Source organism: Grampus griseus (assembly GCF_964374135.1).
Source record: "Grampus griseus genome assembly, chromosome: X".
NCBI lineage: Eukaryota > Metazoa > Chordata > Mammalia > Artiodactyla > Delphinidae > Grampus > Grampus griseus.
The window spans coordinates 18,497,504-18,517,270 of record NC_138999.1 but is presented as its reverse complement, the minus strand read 5'-3'; the positions used below and the strand labels follow the sequence as shown (position 1 = coordinate 18,517,270).

Genomic DNA, 19,767 nt, shown 5'->3' with positions numbered 1-19,767 from the left:
ATGCCTCATGATCCCATAATCAGTCGGTCTCCAACTCAGTAGAATCACCTGGGGAGTTTTAAAAGTCCAGATGCCCAGGCCACACCAGACCAATTATAAATCAGTATCTCTAGGGTGAGACCCACCATAACTATTGTTTTTAAATCCCCCCCAGCTAAGTCCAATGTGCAACCAAGTTGGAGAATGGGTGTAATAAGCAGTGGAGGCTAGACCAGACCAAGGTGTATCTGACTCTTAAAGCCTCTGCGCTTTTCCCCATGCCACACAGTGAGGGATTAACACCTCTAGTTCCACAAAGATTTCCTGGCCAGTCACAGAGACCCCAAAACACTCCAACAACCACACTTCAAAGAAATCTGTGGGTATGAAGAAAGAACAGTGTGTGAGGCCTTCATAGGCAAGGCATGACCGAGACAATAGCACACAAAGACCTCTGAGAGCTAGAAGACGGAGTTGGGGAAGCTCGCACAGTGAGGCAATGGCGCTGATGAGCTGCTCCAGCGTGCTATAAATACACTGACAGAATGCTGGGGAGCACAGCCTTGGAGTGCTAATATTACCACGCCAGGAACAGATCTGACCATAATGACTGAATTACTGACACTTAATGCTCAGATGCATCAAAAAACAAAACAAAAATAAGACTCAGCAACAGTCCTTGAAAAATAACACATAATACCTTTTTTTTCAAAAAGCATTTTTAGCAGTATGGTAATTTCCCCAAATGGCAATAAATAAAGTAGAGGAAAGCAAAGCATCTCAGGAGAGAATCCACCACTAAGAGAGCAGCATGAAATCATTTCCCAAAGCCTCTGACTAGGAAGATTTTTTTTTAACATTTTCCTGCCCCTTGTTTGCAATTAGTGACAGCTTACATTTGTATTGCATTTAAGAGATCATAAAGACCTTTTTTGATCCTCATGACGATGCTATGGGGTGGTTATTATTATTGTTCCAATTTTCAGATAAATAAAACAAAGGTCAGAGGTCAAAGGACTTCTAAGTATGGGTCAATTCCAGGACTAACATTTGGGTCTTCAGATTCCACAGCTTGCATTTGCTCCTGAGTCAAACCACCTGAGGTAAGCCAAACAGGTACCTCTTGAAGGTTCTCAAAGCCAAAGAGACCTTCCTAAATCCTAGAGGCAGCCCAGAGGTATGCAGCTTCACCATCACCTGAGAACTTGTTAGAAAATTCCTGGACCTCCCCCAAGATCTACTGAATCAGAAACTGTTGCCTCTTTTTTTTTTTTTTTTTGGGATGCACTGCACAGCATGTGGGATCTTAGTTCCCCGACCAGGGATCGAACCCATGCCCGCTGCAGTGGACGTGTGGAGTTTTAACCACTGGACCGCCAGGGAAGTCCAGAAACTGTTGCCTCGAAGGCAACATCCAAGTTAATGCTAGTCCCATCACCCAATATGCTCAACATCCCCCTTTTCTACTCTTCCCTACCTGGAAAATTCCTCCTTATCCTTTGGGGTTCTGCTCCTATGTCACCTCCTGCACAGTGGGCATTGGGCCATCTGGTTAACTTTTAGAAATTTTTAGGAAGTATCTTCTATGTGAGAAGTACCATGCTAGGCCTTGAAGTTACAAAAGCAATTACAGGAGTGCCCACCATCAGATGCTCACTGAGTCATGGAGGTGAGGGAGAGGAGCAAACCAGAAAATTAGGTAAGTTCTTTGATATTTTGCTCCTAGGCACGAAGCTAGACTATATTTCCCAGCTTCTCTTGCAGTTAAATGGGTCATGTGGCTGAGTTCTGGTCAATGGACTATGGCTTGAAGTGACGCATTCCACTTCTAGGCCTTCCCACAAAACCTCTTGTGCAATCCTCCACTCTCTTTCCCCATCCACTGGCTGAATGGAGAGGATTCCAAAAAGCCAGAGGAAGGCAGAACCACAAGATGGAAGGAGCCTGGGTTCCCAAGTCCCTACTTGGAGGAAAGCTCCCTTACAGGGACACCCATGTTGGACATTCCAGGAGCACAGAGCACATTTTCATTGTACAAGCCAGTAAGAGTTTAGAGGTGCTTATTACAGTGATTGGTATGTCCTGACTAATATAGTAACTAGGGAACCCAAGGGCACGTTTCCTTGACCACTCTTGTGCCACAACACAAGTGAGGATCAAAGATGATTAGCAGTCCAGAAACCTTACTGTGCCATGCAAATAAAGTGTTATCAAAATTCTCAAGAAGCATATAGTGTTTTGAAATCTCATAAACAAACACAGAATACAAGTTGTTTTTGAGGAACTGGTTGCTGAAGAGTAAACTATGTGACAGAGATTTGTTTTTTGTCTATTTAAAACTGAAGTTTCATAATATCTGCAGGTCATTTATGTTATGTACATAATGTCTGCAGTTCATTTTTCTATCTATATTTTCTTACACTATAGTTCACTATGTTTACATCTGTCTAAGTTATCATTTTGTCAAGAACCAGATTAATGTCTTCCTCCAATCATGGTCTTTCTTGGGCCCTTTGTCATGACAGGCCCTGCAATTCTAAAGTGTAATCACCACCAAAGAGATTATCTAATACAGTAAACCAAGGCCCAATCTATCCCCTGGTTGTAAATTATGCTTTTGTGGAAGTAAAATTAATACAATTTCCAAAAGTACCTACTAATTTATAACTGAAGATAACAGACACTAGAAGAAACCAACTCACTAGGTGCTGAAGGATGCACATACAGCATGGCAAACTCCATCTTTCAACAGAAATTACCTCCACCATTGAAAATGTGCTGAGTAACTCAATGGCATAGGAGTACAAAATCATTTGGGTCATATCTTATAGTATTACGGAGCTAGGAAGTACATATGAAAAAGTTTTCTAAAGCAGTGAGTCTCCCAAAAAACTAATCGTAAGATTCCTGGGATGCTTGTTAAAATACAGACTTCTGGGCCTCACCCCAGATCTACTGCATCAGCCTCTAAGGAGGAGGGCCCTTGGAATCTGTATTTTTACCAAGGGCCCAAGGTGATGCTGCTGGCATTACTGGTCCACAGACCACACTTGGAATAGCAAGGCTCTACCTTACAAAGAATCTGAAGTGAATTTATTATTTCTACTCTCCCTTTTCTGCATGTTTACTTTTTTGTATGCCTTCTTCAATGAACACATATTGTTTTTATCATAAGGAAACAGCATCTTAAAATGAACAGCTCTTCAAAAGTGTCTAAGTGTTTTCGTAGGTGGGGATGGATGCTAAATTTCATTCCTAGGACTTTTGCAGGTGCCTTTTTTCCAACACAACTCCTGGTAACATAGCCTTGTCTAAGTCCAAATAAGAAAGTATGATTTTTAATTATGGCCCGGCAATTAGCCTATTAAGCTGTCTTTGTCAACTATTTGACCTTCTTGCGCTTCATTTTCTGTAGTCAAATGTGAATAGCTTCATGAGGATGTAAAATTCTCTTTCCTGATCTAAAATATGACACAAGTGAACCCATCTATGAAACAGACTTACGACTGGTGGTTGCCAAGGGGAAGGAGGTTGGGGGAGGGCTGGAGGGGGAGGTTGGGGTCAGCAGATGTGAGCTTTTATATATGGAATGCATAAACAACAAGGGCCTACCGTACAGCACAGAGAACTATATTCAATATCCTGTGATAAACCATAATGGGAAAGAATATTAAAAATGTATATATATATATATATATATATATGTATAACTGAACCACTTTGCTGTACAGTAGTAATTAACACAACATTGTAAATCAACTATACTTCAATAAAAAAAATTCTCTTTCCTGGACATTTTTAGCATTTCCTTGTTTTGTAGTGCTAAAGGAACAAAGCAACAAATTCTAAAACATTCTTTAAGAAAAACCTGACAGTTCCTGAAGTTGTTTCATCAGTCCAATTTTTCTACAGTTCTCAGAGTGATCTTACGCCTTTTCAATACTGGTACTTTGGTTTATTGCCACAGAGTGACTTATTGACTTAAAAGAAACCAGAAAAAAACAGCAAAAGACCGAGAATGAACTGGGGAAAAACAAAGATGTTCATATAGAAAGCTCAGAAAATAACATCATTATATGACTAGTTCCCAAAACTAATAAACAATTTAGGCTTTCAGAGAGAAAATATGGAGAAAGACCAGAAATAAGGGGCAAAAACACTGCGTATTTGTTGTCATCATAGCAAATAAATTACACCAGATGATGGTTTCGGCCCATTTGTCACAAAGGGCACCATGACTTTCCCTAAGACTCTTTTGATGTAACTTTCTTTAAAAACAGTTTTCAAAGGACATGAGAGGGAAGACCTTATAATTTAAAAGGAAAAATAAAAGTCACAGTAAAATGCACAAAAAAGCTCTTACTTCTTCCTCTCAGAGCCTAATATCCTAAACAAATCCTTAAAGTACTGAGGGACACGGACCACCACATTCTCTGAGGGGCCGATGTCTTTCAGTTCGGGGTAGAGTCTGACATCAATGACCTTCTTGATGAAGCCCAGCCAGTCAAACTGAGGAGAGAGAGAAAAACAACATAGTGAGAGAACCCCTGGGGGGCAAGAATCAAGGAGAAAGGCAAATAGAGTCAGTTGAATGTAATCCATTGCTTGTGACTTCAGACCAAATAATTAAACATTCAACTGCTCAAATCTAGAAAATAAATTCCTGATCACTGCCACCCAGACCAGACCTACTGCCTGAATGGTAAATGGAATGTGTGCTCTGTACCGTCTGCATATGCACCACACGTGCGCGCACACACGCCCCCAGTAATGCGCACACTCGCTCCCCTGGCCTCTCCAGCACTCTCCCTGCCTCCTCCACTCTCCCCCTCCCTCTCTTCCTTCCGCTCCCTTCTCTCCTAGGCTCTCCCTCCTTCCTTCTTGCACTCTCCCTCCCTCCTGCGCTAGCCCTCACCTCCCTTCTCCCTGCACTCTCCCCCACTCCCTACTCATTCACTCTCCTGTCCACACAGAGAGAGATGCCCCATTACATTTCTGCTCTTCCCTCTGGCATAGCCTTTCTTACACAGAGGGAAACAAGCAGCAACAAAAAGTAACATGTGTCCCCTCTTCACAGCATCACTATCTTGGCGTTCTTACCTGGCTACCCCAAAAGTCACCCCCAGTCTTCCCTTCTTTTCCTCCCTTGCCTGCCTCCACTATTGAAAAGGAAAACCAGTCACTCACTTGCCCAGCCTAGCCTGTAGGTGGGGATGGCCATGTGCCCCAATCCTACTTGATAAGAAATAAAGGGAAGACACCTGGAAAGGCTTTGGTTTTTCCTGGTAGAAGAGTTACACATGGCCCATACTGGTGCTTCCACCTTCTTCCTGCTCTGAAGGCAGATGTGACATATGCAGCTGTGGCAGCCACCTTACAACCTTGAGTCATCAAACATGAAGTCAAAAAGCCAACACACTAAGAAGAGTGGAGCGGAAAGAAAGAACTTGGATCTTTGATAACATTGTGCAACAGCTAAACCAACACCAACAGCCGCCTATGTCTAGACTTCTGTCATGTAAGAAAACGGGCTTGAAGTTTTTAAGCCACTCTTGGAAAAGTTTTCTATTCCCTATGGCAGAAAGCATCATGATGCACAGACAAGGGATATTTTATGTGATGACTGACAAAGATGATGATGAGCAAGAAGACCAATGGCAGGTTTCACGAGGCAAAATTTTACACACAGGTGAAACAGAATCGCTTGTCAAATGACCAGTTAAGATACAATTTCCTGGATCATTTTCACCAACCTGGGGAATCATAGCACTCAGTTGGGAAATGTTCATTTTGTTGTACATGGCCTCACTGGTTCGGTTTTCATGTGGAATCATTATCTATTGGAAAGAGATTTTGGTTATTTTTTTCAAATGAACCATTTCTTACTGCATGACTACTTTCTACATGTGCCAAAACATCTGCATAGTATCATAAACTTTTTCAAGATTTTGGTGTGGTGCCGAACCTGGGAGAGAAGAAAAAAAGATATCACTTCAGGCAAGATTAAGAAAATAAAAAGAAACTTTGCTGTCCTGCTCAGTGTGAAACACTGTCCTTGGTACAAAAATAACTACTCGAATCCCTCCCATCCCTATAACGCGGATGGACAAAACCTGTTACTGGCTCGGGCTTGACAGCCAAACTAAGGTTGAGCAATTGAGACAAACATCCCACCTTCACCTGTGGTGTCCAGGTAATGACCTCCATAGTGCATGGACTACAGGCCACCCCTTCATCCCTAGGGGAACATTCTCACTGAAGAGCACTAGACTATCTGGACACCACTGCCACCTGTGACCATTCTGTCAACAGCTCATTCCCTCACTTCCCCTCTTCCCTCTGGTTTCTCTGGCCTTGAGATTCCCCTGGCCCCAGTGCTAGGGGTAGGGGTTCAGTTATCACCCAGACATATTGCCAAGTCTGCATCTACAGCCCTGACTCTTCACACTCCTTCATTCCCAATACTTATGTTCTTGGCCATTTTGGCAACACCAAATCTAAGCTTCTAGCTTCTGCCATGTTTAGTCTGAGAAGAGCAACAACAATCATCTTCCTCAAGGGCCATCTTAATCACTCCCGTGGACAGGCAGTAGCTCCCCATGCCCCTGAGCACATCATGATTTTGCCTTAAGACCATCCATCATCTGATTCCCTTGCATTAAACTTGCCACCTTCCAACTCACACAGGACTCTCCTACCCTTGCACCCGTATCCATCAACACCACCCTCATGGTCTGAACCGTAATTCAACACTTTGCCTATGATTCGTTTTCTTTTTCAAGTCTTTCCAATTAAACTCCACTTGGGGGCTTCCCTAGTGGTGCACTGGTTAAGAATGCCAATGCAGGGGACACGGGTTCGAGCCCTGGTCCGGGAAGATCCCACATGCCACGGAGCAACTAAGCCTGTGTGCCACAACTACTGAGCCAGCGCTCTAGAGCCCACGAGCCACAACTACTGAGCCTGCACTCTAGAGCCCGTGAGCCACAACTACTGAGCCCACGAGCCACAACTACTGAAGCCCACATGTTGCATCCTCTGCAACAAGAGAAGCCACTGCAATGAGAAGCCCACGCACAACGAACAGTAGTCCCCGCTCACCTCAACTAGAGAAAGCCCGCGTGCAGCAATGAAGACCCAACACCGCCAAAAATAAATAAATAAATAAATTTTTTTTTAAAAAAAAGCAAAAAAAACTCCACTTGGCTCTAATCCCAAGGGCCACGCCATCAACAAGACCTCCCCTTATGCACACATCCCTAGCTGGGAATGGCTGAATGCACACTTCCATGGCTGTGTTTACAAGAACTTTTTTTTTTGGCGGGGGGGCTTGACTACGTTGTCCTGTCTCCCCAGCTTTAGAAGTTTCCCTAGGATGACATGCCCCACTAATTTTTGAAGGTCCCTAGTGACCTGAGATGTAAGAGACATATATAAGCATTGCCGGCTGGCCAAAAACCCACACACCATGGATTTGTCAAGACAAAATCACAGAAGGCTGAGTGGCAGACATCTACCCCTCCTTTCTAAATGCTTCGGTGTCCTCAGCTTCTCTCTCCTCACACTCCACAGGAGAGACTTCCTATAACTCACAAGCACTCTCCTGGCTCTATTGATTAATAAATCATTGCCTCAGAGAATGTTCACACTCCTCCTCCCTCTACTCAGTCTTGCAGGTCCAGGCTGCAGCCCTTTGACTTCAGAGCTGTTTTCAGCTCTCTGCCAGCTACTCTCCCACCCCATGGATTTGTCACTTCATTTAACCTCTTGATAATTCCCAGTCTTGCCTCAGCCCAGGTGTTTTTAGTTCCCTTTTTGGTCCAGATCGCTGGCTCAAGGCAAGGCCTTTCCCGCTGTATCAGAGCTTCGGTCCAAATTAGATTGCTGGGTCTCCTATTTGCCTGGGAAGGGAATCCAGATGGCCTCTAGACTGGTTCAGAGGCACAGTCTTTGACTCCAGAACATCTGCAGCAGTCTTTGCGCTCTTCAAAGGTGACATGCAGGGATGAACTTTTTGCTCTGCAACTAGGGGTCTACAGAAAGATACACAAGTACACCACGGCAGCCAAGAGGCCAATTCCTCCTGACCCTATCAGCCTACTCCTCACTTCAACACCCCACCGCACCTCGCCAAACACAAAACCAAGCAACACTTGGACTCCCATGCACTTCAGGATTTTTTACCAACTTCTGTTATAGAAGACTACCAACCTATATGCAACCACTTCTTGAGAAAAGTATCATTTTTTTCACTACAGTGTATCTCCACAAGCAAATTTCACCATATTTGTTCCCTCCGGTCCTGGGAATGTATAGAGATTTTATTCTTTGTTCTTCTAGAAAAGTTATTCTTTGAACAAAGCTAACCATTTAGGATTTCTGATTATTCTCCCTCAAGTTTGTTCTTGTACCTTTTTGCCTCCACCATGAGCCTGAAAAAATTTAAAAGGTGACATACACAGAACACAGCATATGACACAATGACATTCATTAGAGTGGGGCAAGAAAAGAATGAAAACCAGGGGTAGGTACAAAGTAGCACTAGAAAGGAAGCTAATAAATGCTTACCAGCCTGCCCTATACACTTTCTACATCAAATTATGTGTCCAGTATGGGTGGATAGACTTCCCAAAGCCCCTATCTTAGATCAGATTGACTTCTGAGTAGGAATGGTGTAAAGAGTAGACTAGACTAAAAATAACGTTCCACTCAAGCCAAATCAATAACGATTTATCAAATATATATTCTTCAGTTGAGGCCAAACAGGAGTTCCTCTAGGAAAACATAGAGCCTCTCCCTGCTGCTATTCTTTGGCCACAGCTGAGCAGCATGTGGACACTGAATGGGCTTCAAGCAGAGAGGTAGAAGGGATGAAGAGCTCTTCTGTCACGGTTTTTCTTCCTGTTACTTCCCAGAGGGGGATGCTATAGGTTCTACCTTGAACCCAAAGAACAATGCCACAGAATGATTTTTTAAAATATATTTTCATTCAAGATATATTGCCTTTAAAATAAAGAGAAGAAAAAAAAACAGATTTTAGATTAAGATTTACCTCAGCTATCTTAATTTCCAACCTAAGCACCGACTTCATGTCATGCTCTGCTCGGGAGCTATTAGCTCCCAAAAGCACGGCAGTATCCACCATGAACTTGTAAAGGGCGTCCCGATACTGTAAGAGATAAAGAAGCAAGTGACCATGACATCAGCCTATTAGGAAGTATGTTTCAGGGACACGGAAGAGCAGAAACAGCAAGTGGAAATAAATGCCCTTCATTTTCACTCTGTACTCGAAGTATGGTACAGGCATCATGCAATACCAACCACCCACCTTCCACCTTGGGACAAAGAAGAATGATGGCTACTTGGGTACTGTTTCCATGAGACAGAAATGTCTGGCCACCAAGGATCAAGAGAATTAGTTTGCTGGCAACTAGCGATATTATGGATACATGAAACATCTACAAATGAGCCCAGAACAGAAAGTTAAAGGTCAGACTCCTCTTTTCAGGCAAGTGACACTTTAATAAAATAATGGGAAAGAACTGTCGCTAAAAGCAGGAGGCATGATCCATGAAGACTAATGGGAACTGTGATTTATTCTCTTCCAGCTCAATTTACCCACCTCCACACTAAAAACAAAAGACCAGTGATCGAAGCCCTATGTCTTTTCAGTTTTGTATGGTTTTTACAGAGTTCTCCTCACTAGCCCAGGGAAGAAAGAAGGGAAAGAAGAGAAGAATGATGAAGAGAAACCTAGCAAATATAGAATTTCCTCCCTGCATGTTCATAAACCCATTTTCAGGCTATTCACATACTATTGGAGAGGGGGACCTTACTTTGTGGGAACTAAGGAATTTTGTTGGGGGGTCACCTCTCCTTCCAGATATATTTGTGAGAACTCAATACACTGGGTATTAAACTGTTTCACAGTTATGCTATGGGAATAAGATTTCCTAATGTAACCTTGATTTTGCATAGCAAATGATGTTTATGATCTCGAGACCTGCATGGTGCTTAGCATATAGCAGGCCCTTAATAATTATTTGTTGAATCAGTAAGCAAGATTCACAAATAGTCTTAGAAATGTTTTGCAAATCTCAGTTCAATTCCAAAAATATTTATTCAATCAATACATATGCACGATATCTTGCTAGGCCTTCTGTGCACATGGGAGGTACAGATGAAAAATTAAATAATACTTGAGTCTGGTTCTCAGTGTGACCCTGTGAAGGAGATAAACACATCATTACTAACTGTAATACTAGCAAGACCAAAATGAGGTCCTTAATAAAGCTGCTAAGTGCTTAGAAACTCAAGAACTGGAAAATTCCAGCCTCAAGAAACCGGGGACATAGCAGTTAAAGGAGACTGGTTCAGAAGCGCTGAGGAGTCCTCCTGTGAGGTGTGCAAGCTGCTTTGTTGGGGGAAGAATAAAAATAGGTGAGACAGGGCTTCCCTGGTGGCGCAGTGGTTGAGAGTCCGCCTGCCGATGCAGGGGACACGGGTTTGTGCCCCGGTCTGGGAAGATCCCACATGCCACGGAGCGGCTGGGCCCGTGAGCCATGGCCACTGAGCCTGCACTTCCGGAGCCTGTGCTCCGCAACGGGAGAGGCCACAACAGTGAGAGGCCCGCATACCAAAAAAAAAAAAAAAAAAAATAGGTGAGACAGCAAAGGTGGTTTGGAACCAGGTCATGAAGAGGCCTTGAACTCCCTCCCTCTACAGAATTTAGAGTCTAGCTTGTGAGCAAAAGCACTCTGGGAGCTGTACTTTGAGAAGAGAACTTGTCAAGTGGTGGTGCTAAGGAGGCAATGGAATGAGGGGAGGAGGGAACAGCTAAAAGGAGACTTAACAGGGGTCTGCCCTAGGGCAGTAAGGACAGAAAGGAGGGACTAGGTGGAAGAGATACTTTGAAGGCAGAGTCTACAGGACTGACTGGTTACAGGACAGGGATAAAATTTCAAGCATGGCTGCTTGTAGGGTGGTGACCCCAGCAGAAACAGAGGTTCCCCAGATTGGCAAAAGTTCATTCTGTCCACTTTCAAGAAGGAAAACTCGCCAACCTTCTTCCATGAGTGTCCTCAGCCAGAAAGGTGCCTAGGATCTCGGCTAGCTTCCTGCCCTCCAGAGCCTCCTAGATATAGGCTTTCCTATCAGCAAAGGAGCAGGCACTTCCACTGTGAGCCAGCACTTCCCTGTCGAAGTTCCTGCATTCTCAGGCTAGGCCAGAAACCCGAGCACTCCCTGGTCAAGGTTCCCCTGGGTCTGAGGCTCCTCTGGAAGCTCAACAGAGGTTCCAAAATGAATTGAAAGTGTTAGGAATGAACCAGCTCTAATCCAACCTCCAGGAAACTCCTAGGTCTCCAAGCCAACCCAAGAAGTCGGACCAGATTTATCCCATCTGGTTCTCATTAACCTTAAATTAACCTGGGGCACCAGTTAAAAAAAGATTCCTGGGCCTCACTTCAAGTCTACTAAATCGGACTTTCCATTGCTGAGGCCCAAGAATGGACATTTACTAGAAGCTTCCCAGGTGGTTCTTAGCAGTACAATTTGGGAACCACTGGTCGACTGGGTGTCCACGCCCATGCTGCTGCAATATACTGTGAGCTCTCTGCACTTCTGAGGAATGGCTGCAAGCTCATTCTTTGGTTACTCAATTTGGGTGTGCTGTCTTCCCAGCTTGATCATGAGGGCACTGAGCACAGGGACTCATACAGCCTTCATTTTCAGACTTCCAGAAAACAGGGAGTGTCATTTATCTGCCGAAATGAAAGGCCTTTGCTTCCTACATTGGGAATATGGTCATCAAACACCCACACTGCTCAATTCTAGTAAAGAGTTGGGAATGTGAGAACAATTTATGAACCCAAAAATGCCTGACAAGATACAGAGTTGAATGAGTAAAACTTACAGACTTGGCTTCTGTGCTATTATCAAGGTAGTCTTCCCTCACGGCTAGGGAGAGCGCTGCTTGGTCCAGCTGTTGAAACAAAAAACAAAGCATTTGCTTGCACTGTAAATTCTTAGGTACCATGTTATTAACAAGAGTCATGAGATCTGCATACCAGCCATATTTAGAGCATGTGTTACCGTTACAAAAACAAATCAATGCAATCAGAGCTACATGCAAGTAGGCACTTCAGCAATGACTGTTATACAGTATCAGAGACCTGCCCCTCCTCCCCTGATTCATGGTTTCTAATCCTTTTGAGTTTCTAACCATACTGAATAGCATCAAAGCTATAATATTTGAGTTGGAAAAGGTCTTAGAGATTATCTGACTTTCCCCCTTATTTGGTGGGTGGAGAAACGAAATCCAAAGAAGTCATGTGACTTCCCCAAGGTGACACAGTTGGGCAGAGCTCAGAGGAGAATCATTGTCTTCCATCACCAGATCCACTATTCTTCTCACTGCAGTATTTTGCAAAATGCCAATCCACATCAAGCTGATTAACCAGACTGTGCACCTCCCTCTCCCTAAAATACTGTATTGCACCATTTTGGGGGGGAAAGGAATCAATAATAATTTTGTTTTGAGAAATCTTTGCAAACTTTAGAACCCTCTCTGGAAAGTTTAAGATAGGTAATAAAAATACAAACAATAATCAGACAACTATATATCTAGAATTATTATTATAGAAAAGTATAGCATAATTTCTTGAATTAAAACTTGCAGCACTGGGACTTTGCTGGTGGTCCAGTGGTAAAGAATTCGCCTTCCAATGCAGGGGACGTGGGTTCGATCCCTGGTCAGGGGACTAAGATCCCACATGCTGCGGGGCAGCTAAGCCCATGCACCACAACTACTGAGCTCGCACGCCTCAACGAGAGAGCCCGCGTGCTGCAAACTACAGAGCCCAAGTGCCCTGGAACCTGAGCGCCACAACTAGAGAGAGAAAACCCGCATGCCACAACAAGAGAAGCCCTCACCACAACAAAAGATCCCGCATGCCGCAACAAAAGATCCCGCATGCCGCAACAAAGATCCTGCATGCCACAACTAAGACCTGATACAGCCAAAAAATTAAAGAAAATAAATATTTTTAAAAATTAAAAAAAACTTTCAGCACCTTAAAGGCGATCAAAGGGAAGAATACAGTCTTTTCAGAAAATGAGCTACAACAATCAGACATCCATCTGCCAAAAAAAATGAATCTCAACCCACACCTCACAACTTGTACAAAAATTAATTCAAAATGGATCATAGACCTACATGTAAAAACTAACACTATAAAACTTCTAGGAGAAAACAGGGGAAAATCTTTGACCTGGGGTTAGACAAAGAGTTCTTAGACACCAAAAGCAGATCCATAAAAGAAAAAATAAATTGGACTTCATCATCATTAAATATTTTTGCTCTGTGAAAGACATTGTTAAGAGAATGAAAAAGACAAGCTACAGACAGGGAGAAAAATTTGAAAATCACATATATGACAAAGGACTTGTATCCAGCATATATAAAGAGTCCTCACAACTCAATAAGAAAACAAACAACCCAATTTAAAACTGGACAAAAGATCTGAACAAACACTTCACCAAAAAAAAAATTCAAACGGAAAATAAATTAATGAAAAGATGCTGAACATCACTAGTCATTAGCAAAATGTAAACTAAACCCACAATGGAACACCACTATACATGTACTAGGATGGCAAAAAAAACAAAAACAAAAAAAACTTATAATGCCAAGTGCTGGTGAGGATGTAGAAAAACTAGATCATTCACACACTGTTGTTGGGAATGCAACATGCCAGAGCCACTTTGGAAATTGGTTTGACGGTTTCTTGTAAAATTGAACATACACCTACATGTGACCGAGCAATCTCACTTCCTAGCTATTTACCCAAGAGAAATGAAACTTACGCTCATGCAAAAATCTGCATGTAACTTTATTCATTATTGCCCCAAACTAGAAACAACCCAAATGTTCTTCAACTGGCAAATGGATAAACTGTGATACACAATGGACTACTACTCACTCATAAAAAGGAATGAACTACTGATACATGCAACAGCATGGGCAAATTTTAATCACATTCCAAAAGAGGCAAAACTGTAGGGATGGAGAACAGGGTTTGGGGATGGGGAGAGTGGATGACTACAAAGGGGCAACACGAGGTAAATTTTGAGGGAGCGATGGGACTATTCTCTTTCCTATGGTGGTGATTACATGACTCCATGCATTTGTAAAAACTTACAGACTTGTGCTTCACAAAAAGTGAATTTTAAAAAAAGTGAATTTAACTGTATATAAATTTTTAAATAAAAAATGTTTACGTTCCAGAGCCTTCTCTAAATCTACGGTTGTTCTTTCTGTTTTCTTGAGTATCAGCAACTGCCCAAAAACTGAATAAAACTGAATGCAACAGCAGATTTTCTACCTTAAATCTTATTCACACATTTAAAAAGTTAAGTAAGTTGGGGGAAAAAGATGTTTTCATAACATCCATCTTGCCTGGGTGTATTGCTAAAAACCTCAAATTACTGTGTTCAATCTTCTTCGCTAATTGGCCCTAAACAACCAAATCACAAGCCAGCCTGGCTTCATCCTATTCCAATTCCCAATATACCACCATTTCTTCCAAAAATTAAGTAAGCCAGGAACATGAAACATAATATTATGATTAAGATGATTTGGGTTTCAACTAGATTTAGACCACTTGGAGAATTTTTTGAGCTTCAGTCTCAAAGGAAAGGAAACTGTGTAGACAATATCAAGAAAGCCAAAGCTTCCCTCTGATGAAATGAAGTTAAATCCACTTATTGTAAAAGTTTAGATGATTCAAGTGAAGTTACCAGACCTGTTTTAAACTTTCAGATTGCTACAGTTTCTAGGGAACATCTTAAATACAGCAAACAGATTGAATAAGGTCAGTCAACTAAATCTCATTAGAACCAGATAAACTCTTGAGGCAAAAGACTTTCTCAAGAGGCCAATATTAGGACACTATGTTGTCTGAGGTTTTTCAATCCTTGCATTTATAACTGATCTTAATATTGCAAGTAGAAAGTATAATATATATTTAGGAACTCTAACACATTGAACAGAAATACGAATTTTTTCTCTGACTGCAATACACCACAGGTTAGGAAACAAAACAGTAATACAAAAAGAAACATCTCACACAGTATGATGCAGGAAAAGGACAAAAAAGTTAGAAACAACTTCATTTCCAAGACAGTCTCTCCTTATCATCCTTACGGATTTTGCTAAGAGTCACACAAATGCAGGCACTGGGTGACGATCACTTCAAGTCACTGTTCTGGTAACATATACTGAGACGACCCTGGCATTCCGAACACTCTTTCAGGACCACGTATATTCAAAAGTCTTTTATTGTCCTTTAAATCCTCATTCTTGGTATCTCCTTACACAAAAAAAATGAAACACATGTAGTGAGATATGATGGGAGGCATTAATCTGTCATTTCTTGTATTTGTGTATTTCCTTTCTCCCATTTAAGTCTGTGGCAAATCCTGTGCCATCTTGCCACAGGGGAACTTTACAGAGGACCACTGTGTGGGTTTGAGCAACCCCTGCTTGCCAAACTGCATTTCTTGGCATGGGAATACATGTGCCCATTGGAAAGGCACCCAAAGGCACCGCCTGCTCACCTAGCAGTATGCCTACAGAGCTGTGCCTTCCCAAAGGAGTCATTTTTCTTATCCCCATGGGTTTGTGGGATTACAAAACCCAAGAACATTGAGGAAAATAGAATGTGATGGAAAAGGAAGTCTAAATACACTGAGGGAGAAGAGTTTGGGGGTAAGAGAGAGTTCTCCCAGAGCAAAAACAGGATCTAGGCAGCCAAAGAAGTCAAAGTTTCTCACGAGCAGAAGGACTCATCAATGCCCCTAGAAATGGCAGGATTTGAGAGGGAGTTGGGAGGCCCAGGGCCCCAGCAGCGGAGAGGAACACTTGAAGTGGCTACATGGGCTGGGATGGCAGGTTTCTTTTCAGAAACACATAACAGATGATCAGAGGGTCTCCCAATACCCTAGGAGAAGGCTGAGAAATGGAGTAGCCGGGAAGTGGGAAAGGGCCTAGACTGGTTCAGTTTCCAACTAAAAGGTGGGGGTGGGACCTCAGAGTCAGACATGAGACTGACTGACTAAAGAAAATGGCTATTTCTCGCACATCTGAACTTGAGATCTGAGACACGTTTGGCACAGAAATTGAAGACAAACATTCCCCAAATGGTTCTGACCAGTTGCCTAGTCATGCTTTAAGAGAAAGGTACCTTTTGTCACGTGCTACTGTGTACCAGCATCTATCCTGTAAAATGTCACCAAATTCATCCTATTTAAATCTCACAGCAACAGTGAAAAGTAAATTCTAATTCACCCTTCATTCCACATGGGGACAATGAAACTGGGAGAAGTGAAACAATCTGCACACACATTCAGTGAGTAAGTCACAAAGCCAAACCACAAACCTCAATCTCTTTAACACCAAAGCATACTCTTTTCTCCACTATGGCAGTGGTTTTCAAACTATGTTCCACAAAACTTAAAAGGTACTTCAGGGGCTTCAAATATTCAGTTAGATTTTTTATAGTTTTAACTATTTCTAACAAAAGCAACACCCACAAATTCTACAACATTGGCAGCCACAGATACGCTAGTTTTTGTTATCAGGTTCACTGGGTTTTATGCAGATCTCAGAAGAGAGCTTTTCCTACCAATATCTAGACACATGCCTGAACTTCTAGCAGCTCTGTCATGATTAGAAAGACTATAGCTCTATTTTGTTAATTCAGGTGTGTGAATATCCACTCATATAAAATGGTACAAACAGGGACATAACTGAAGCAAATGCACACTGCACTCAAATGCCAGGCCATGCTCAAACACATCAGTTTGGAGGAAGCTGCCATCTTGGCAGAAGAGACCGGTAGTAAGCACATGAGTGCCTCCTTACATTTGGAAAGTGTTCTGTTATTGACAGTTCAGTGTTTCTAGGATCAGTTTAATTGAATATTAAGTGTGCAAGGCAAGCTGTTAAAAATTGATTGCCGTGATCCTCTATTCCCCGTGTTTCCTGTAAGCTGGTGTTAAAACTACGGGCTTGATTAGATCCAAGTTCATTTTTTTTTCCTTTTCTTTTTTTTTTTAAGATGTTGGGGGTAGGAGTTTATTAATTATTTATTTTTGCTGTGTTGGGTCTTCGTTTCTGTGCAAGGGCTTTCTCTAGTTGTGGCAAAGCAGGGGCCCCTCTTCATCGTGGTGCGCGGACTCTCTTGCTGCGGAGCACAGGCTCCAGACGCGCAGGCTCAGTAGTTGTGGTTCACGGGCCTAGTTGCTCCGCGGCATGTGGGGTCCTCCCAGACCAGGGCTCGAACCCGTGTCCCCTGCATTAGCAGGCAGACTCTCAACCACTGCGCCACCAGGGAAGCCCAAGTGCTTATTTACAACTATGTACATACACACAGATGGTTGTTTTTGGTTGTTTTTTTTTGTGTGTGGTACGCGGGCCTCTCACTGTTGTGGCCTCTCCCGTTGCAGAGCACAGGCTCCGGACGTGCAGGCTCAGTGGCCATGGCTCACGGGCCCTTTTTCCTTTTCTTTTGGCATCATTGATAGCATATGCTTCCCACTGCATGGTATCAGGAGGCACACAAAATCTGGTTTTCCAACTGTTAGCAATGCTACCATTAATATCTGGGTTCATTTGATGTCAGTCTGGTCTCTCTATCCTGAATTTCTCCATCAACCATTCATCTAATAGCTTTAGCAGCTATTGGTGATAGTTACCTTAATTCTTTTTTTCATTAGGGATTTTAAAAAATGCTAACTTTTAAATTCTATTATTTCTCCTGTACTTTTAAAGCTGTGATTCTCCTATAAACAAGAATTTTCTCTCATTAGCTATTAGGTTACCCTGAAATCAGTCAAATCTAGTATGCTATAAATTAAAATAGATGTGTCAACCCAATGCACTTGTGATTCTTATTTGGAACCTGAATCAAAGACCAACTGTTTAATTTTTTTAAAGGACATGCTTGAGACAATCAGGAAAACTGAAAATTCGCCAGGTATTAGATGTTAACTATGGAATTACAATTACTTTTTTGGTTGTTGTAATAGTCCTTTCCATTAGATAAACACTGATGCATTTATCAGTGCAATGATATTATACCTTGGATTCTACACAATGTTCCAGGCTGCTCTCCAAAAGGAGGTGTATCAGATGAAACAAGATCAGCCAAAAGTTGCTGGCTGTTGAAGGTGGGTTGATGAGTACACGGGAGTTTGTAGTACTATTCTTTTTACTTTTATTTGTATTATTTTCCATAATAAAATGTTTAAATGAATTCAGTTCTTATACTAGATCCAGAAATTGGTGAAAACTGAAGTGGTTACCATTTGCAATTAATTAACCTGTGTGGAAATCAAGATCTATCATGCAATAGAGTACATAAACTGAAGTTTGAAAGACAGTCTCCAACTTACTTCAAAACACCATTTAAGGTGTTTGGAAGGGATACCATAATAGTTCTGAAATTAAGAATGAGAGTTTTAAAACCTGGTTTGTTTGTTTTTTTTAAGTGAGTAATCTATCAACAAGGGACAGAGGTCAATTGGACCATCACCATGGTTGTAGAGCATTGAAGAGCATGTCTTAACCTGAGAGCATTAGAATATGTCTGCGTCATGTTGTTGTTCCATCACCCAGCACAGATATACAGCTGTCTCTGTAACTAAGAATTTCCTCTTGAGGAGATGGGAATTCTTTCAGTGACTAAAGATATTTTTATTGAGACTGCCATTGTCTAAAGTAGAGAGGGACAAACTACAGCCTGCAGTCCAGCCCACCATACAGCCACACCCATTTATGTACATATTGTCTACAGCTGCGTTACCAGGTATAACAGCAGAGTTGAGTAGTTGAGACAGAGATAATATTGCCCGCACAGCATAAAATATTTCCTATCTGGTCCTTTACAGAAAAAAATTTGCCAGCCCCTTGGTATAAATCAAAAAATAAACTCCAGGGTATAGATTTTTAAAAGTTGACTTATATCAGGAGAGGATAATACACTCTAAAGGATTTATATTTCTATGATTTAAATATCAATATATCATTAATATTTTCTGGTTTAACAAAGAACAGAATTGGGGGAAAAGATCAGCGGTTCAACAAAATTTTCATTACTAAAGTAACCACAGAAGCAAAAAAAAAAAAAAAAGAATCAAAAGACAAAACAATTTAAAAAGTGCTATTTGCATTCTTGCCAAGTTCTTTGACTGATCAATCTTCCACTGTTGGCAGTTTTCTGACAGTCTCCTGATTTTACCAATGTAATACTCCACCTCAGGGTATGTCCTCATGGCCCATTCCTTTATGGAAGAGATGTTTACTCTCCCAACAGAAAATGCAACCAAGCACTTAGAACAAGTTTTGCCTTATCTTTTGAAAGGAAGGACAAGAGATTCAAGACAACTTGACAATGAAATTTTAGGCATGTACACAAGATGTTAGTGAAGGAAAACAGTGAACCATAGCACATGTTCACTCCTTGGTCAGGGGAATGAGGGGAGAGGAAGAGCAGAGTTCAGAAAGTCTTTGCTCATCTCTCCACCAGAATTAAGGGGCCCTACACATGCTCAGGGTAGATATTCGAGAGCCAGATCACAGATCACTTGAAACTCACTCACCAGCTTCTTGCAAGGCTGACAAAAACAGTGTGTTAATGATTTACAATCTGCAAATCTGGGGGGGGGGAGGTGGGAGGTGGGTAGGGAATAGTCTAGATCCTAACGTTTAACAGAATTTGTAACCTT

General features: G+C 42.0%; 1 protein-coding gene across 1 annotated transcript in view; it reads right to left on the bottom strand.

Annotated features, from left to right (window-relative positions):
- Positions 1–19,767, bottom strand: part of PHEX (phosphate regulating endopeptidase X-linked) — a gene marked incomplete at both ends in the record, with an annotated part of 198,507 nt that overhangs the window by 136,377 nt on the left and 42,363 nt on the right. The window contains 4 exons of the mRNA XM_082680665.1: positions 4,343–4,488; positions 5,733–5,816; positions 9,032–9,148; positions 11,894–11,962. Of these exons, the coding sequence (XP_082536791.1) occupies positions 4,343–4,488; positions 5,733–5,816; positions 9,032–9,148; positions 11,894–11,962 (416 nt within the window). The remainder of the gene's footprint in view (positions 1–4,342; positions 4,489–5,732; positions 5,817–9,031; positions 9,149–11,893; positions 11,963–19,767) is intronic.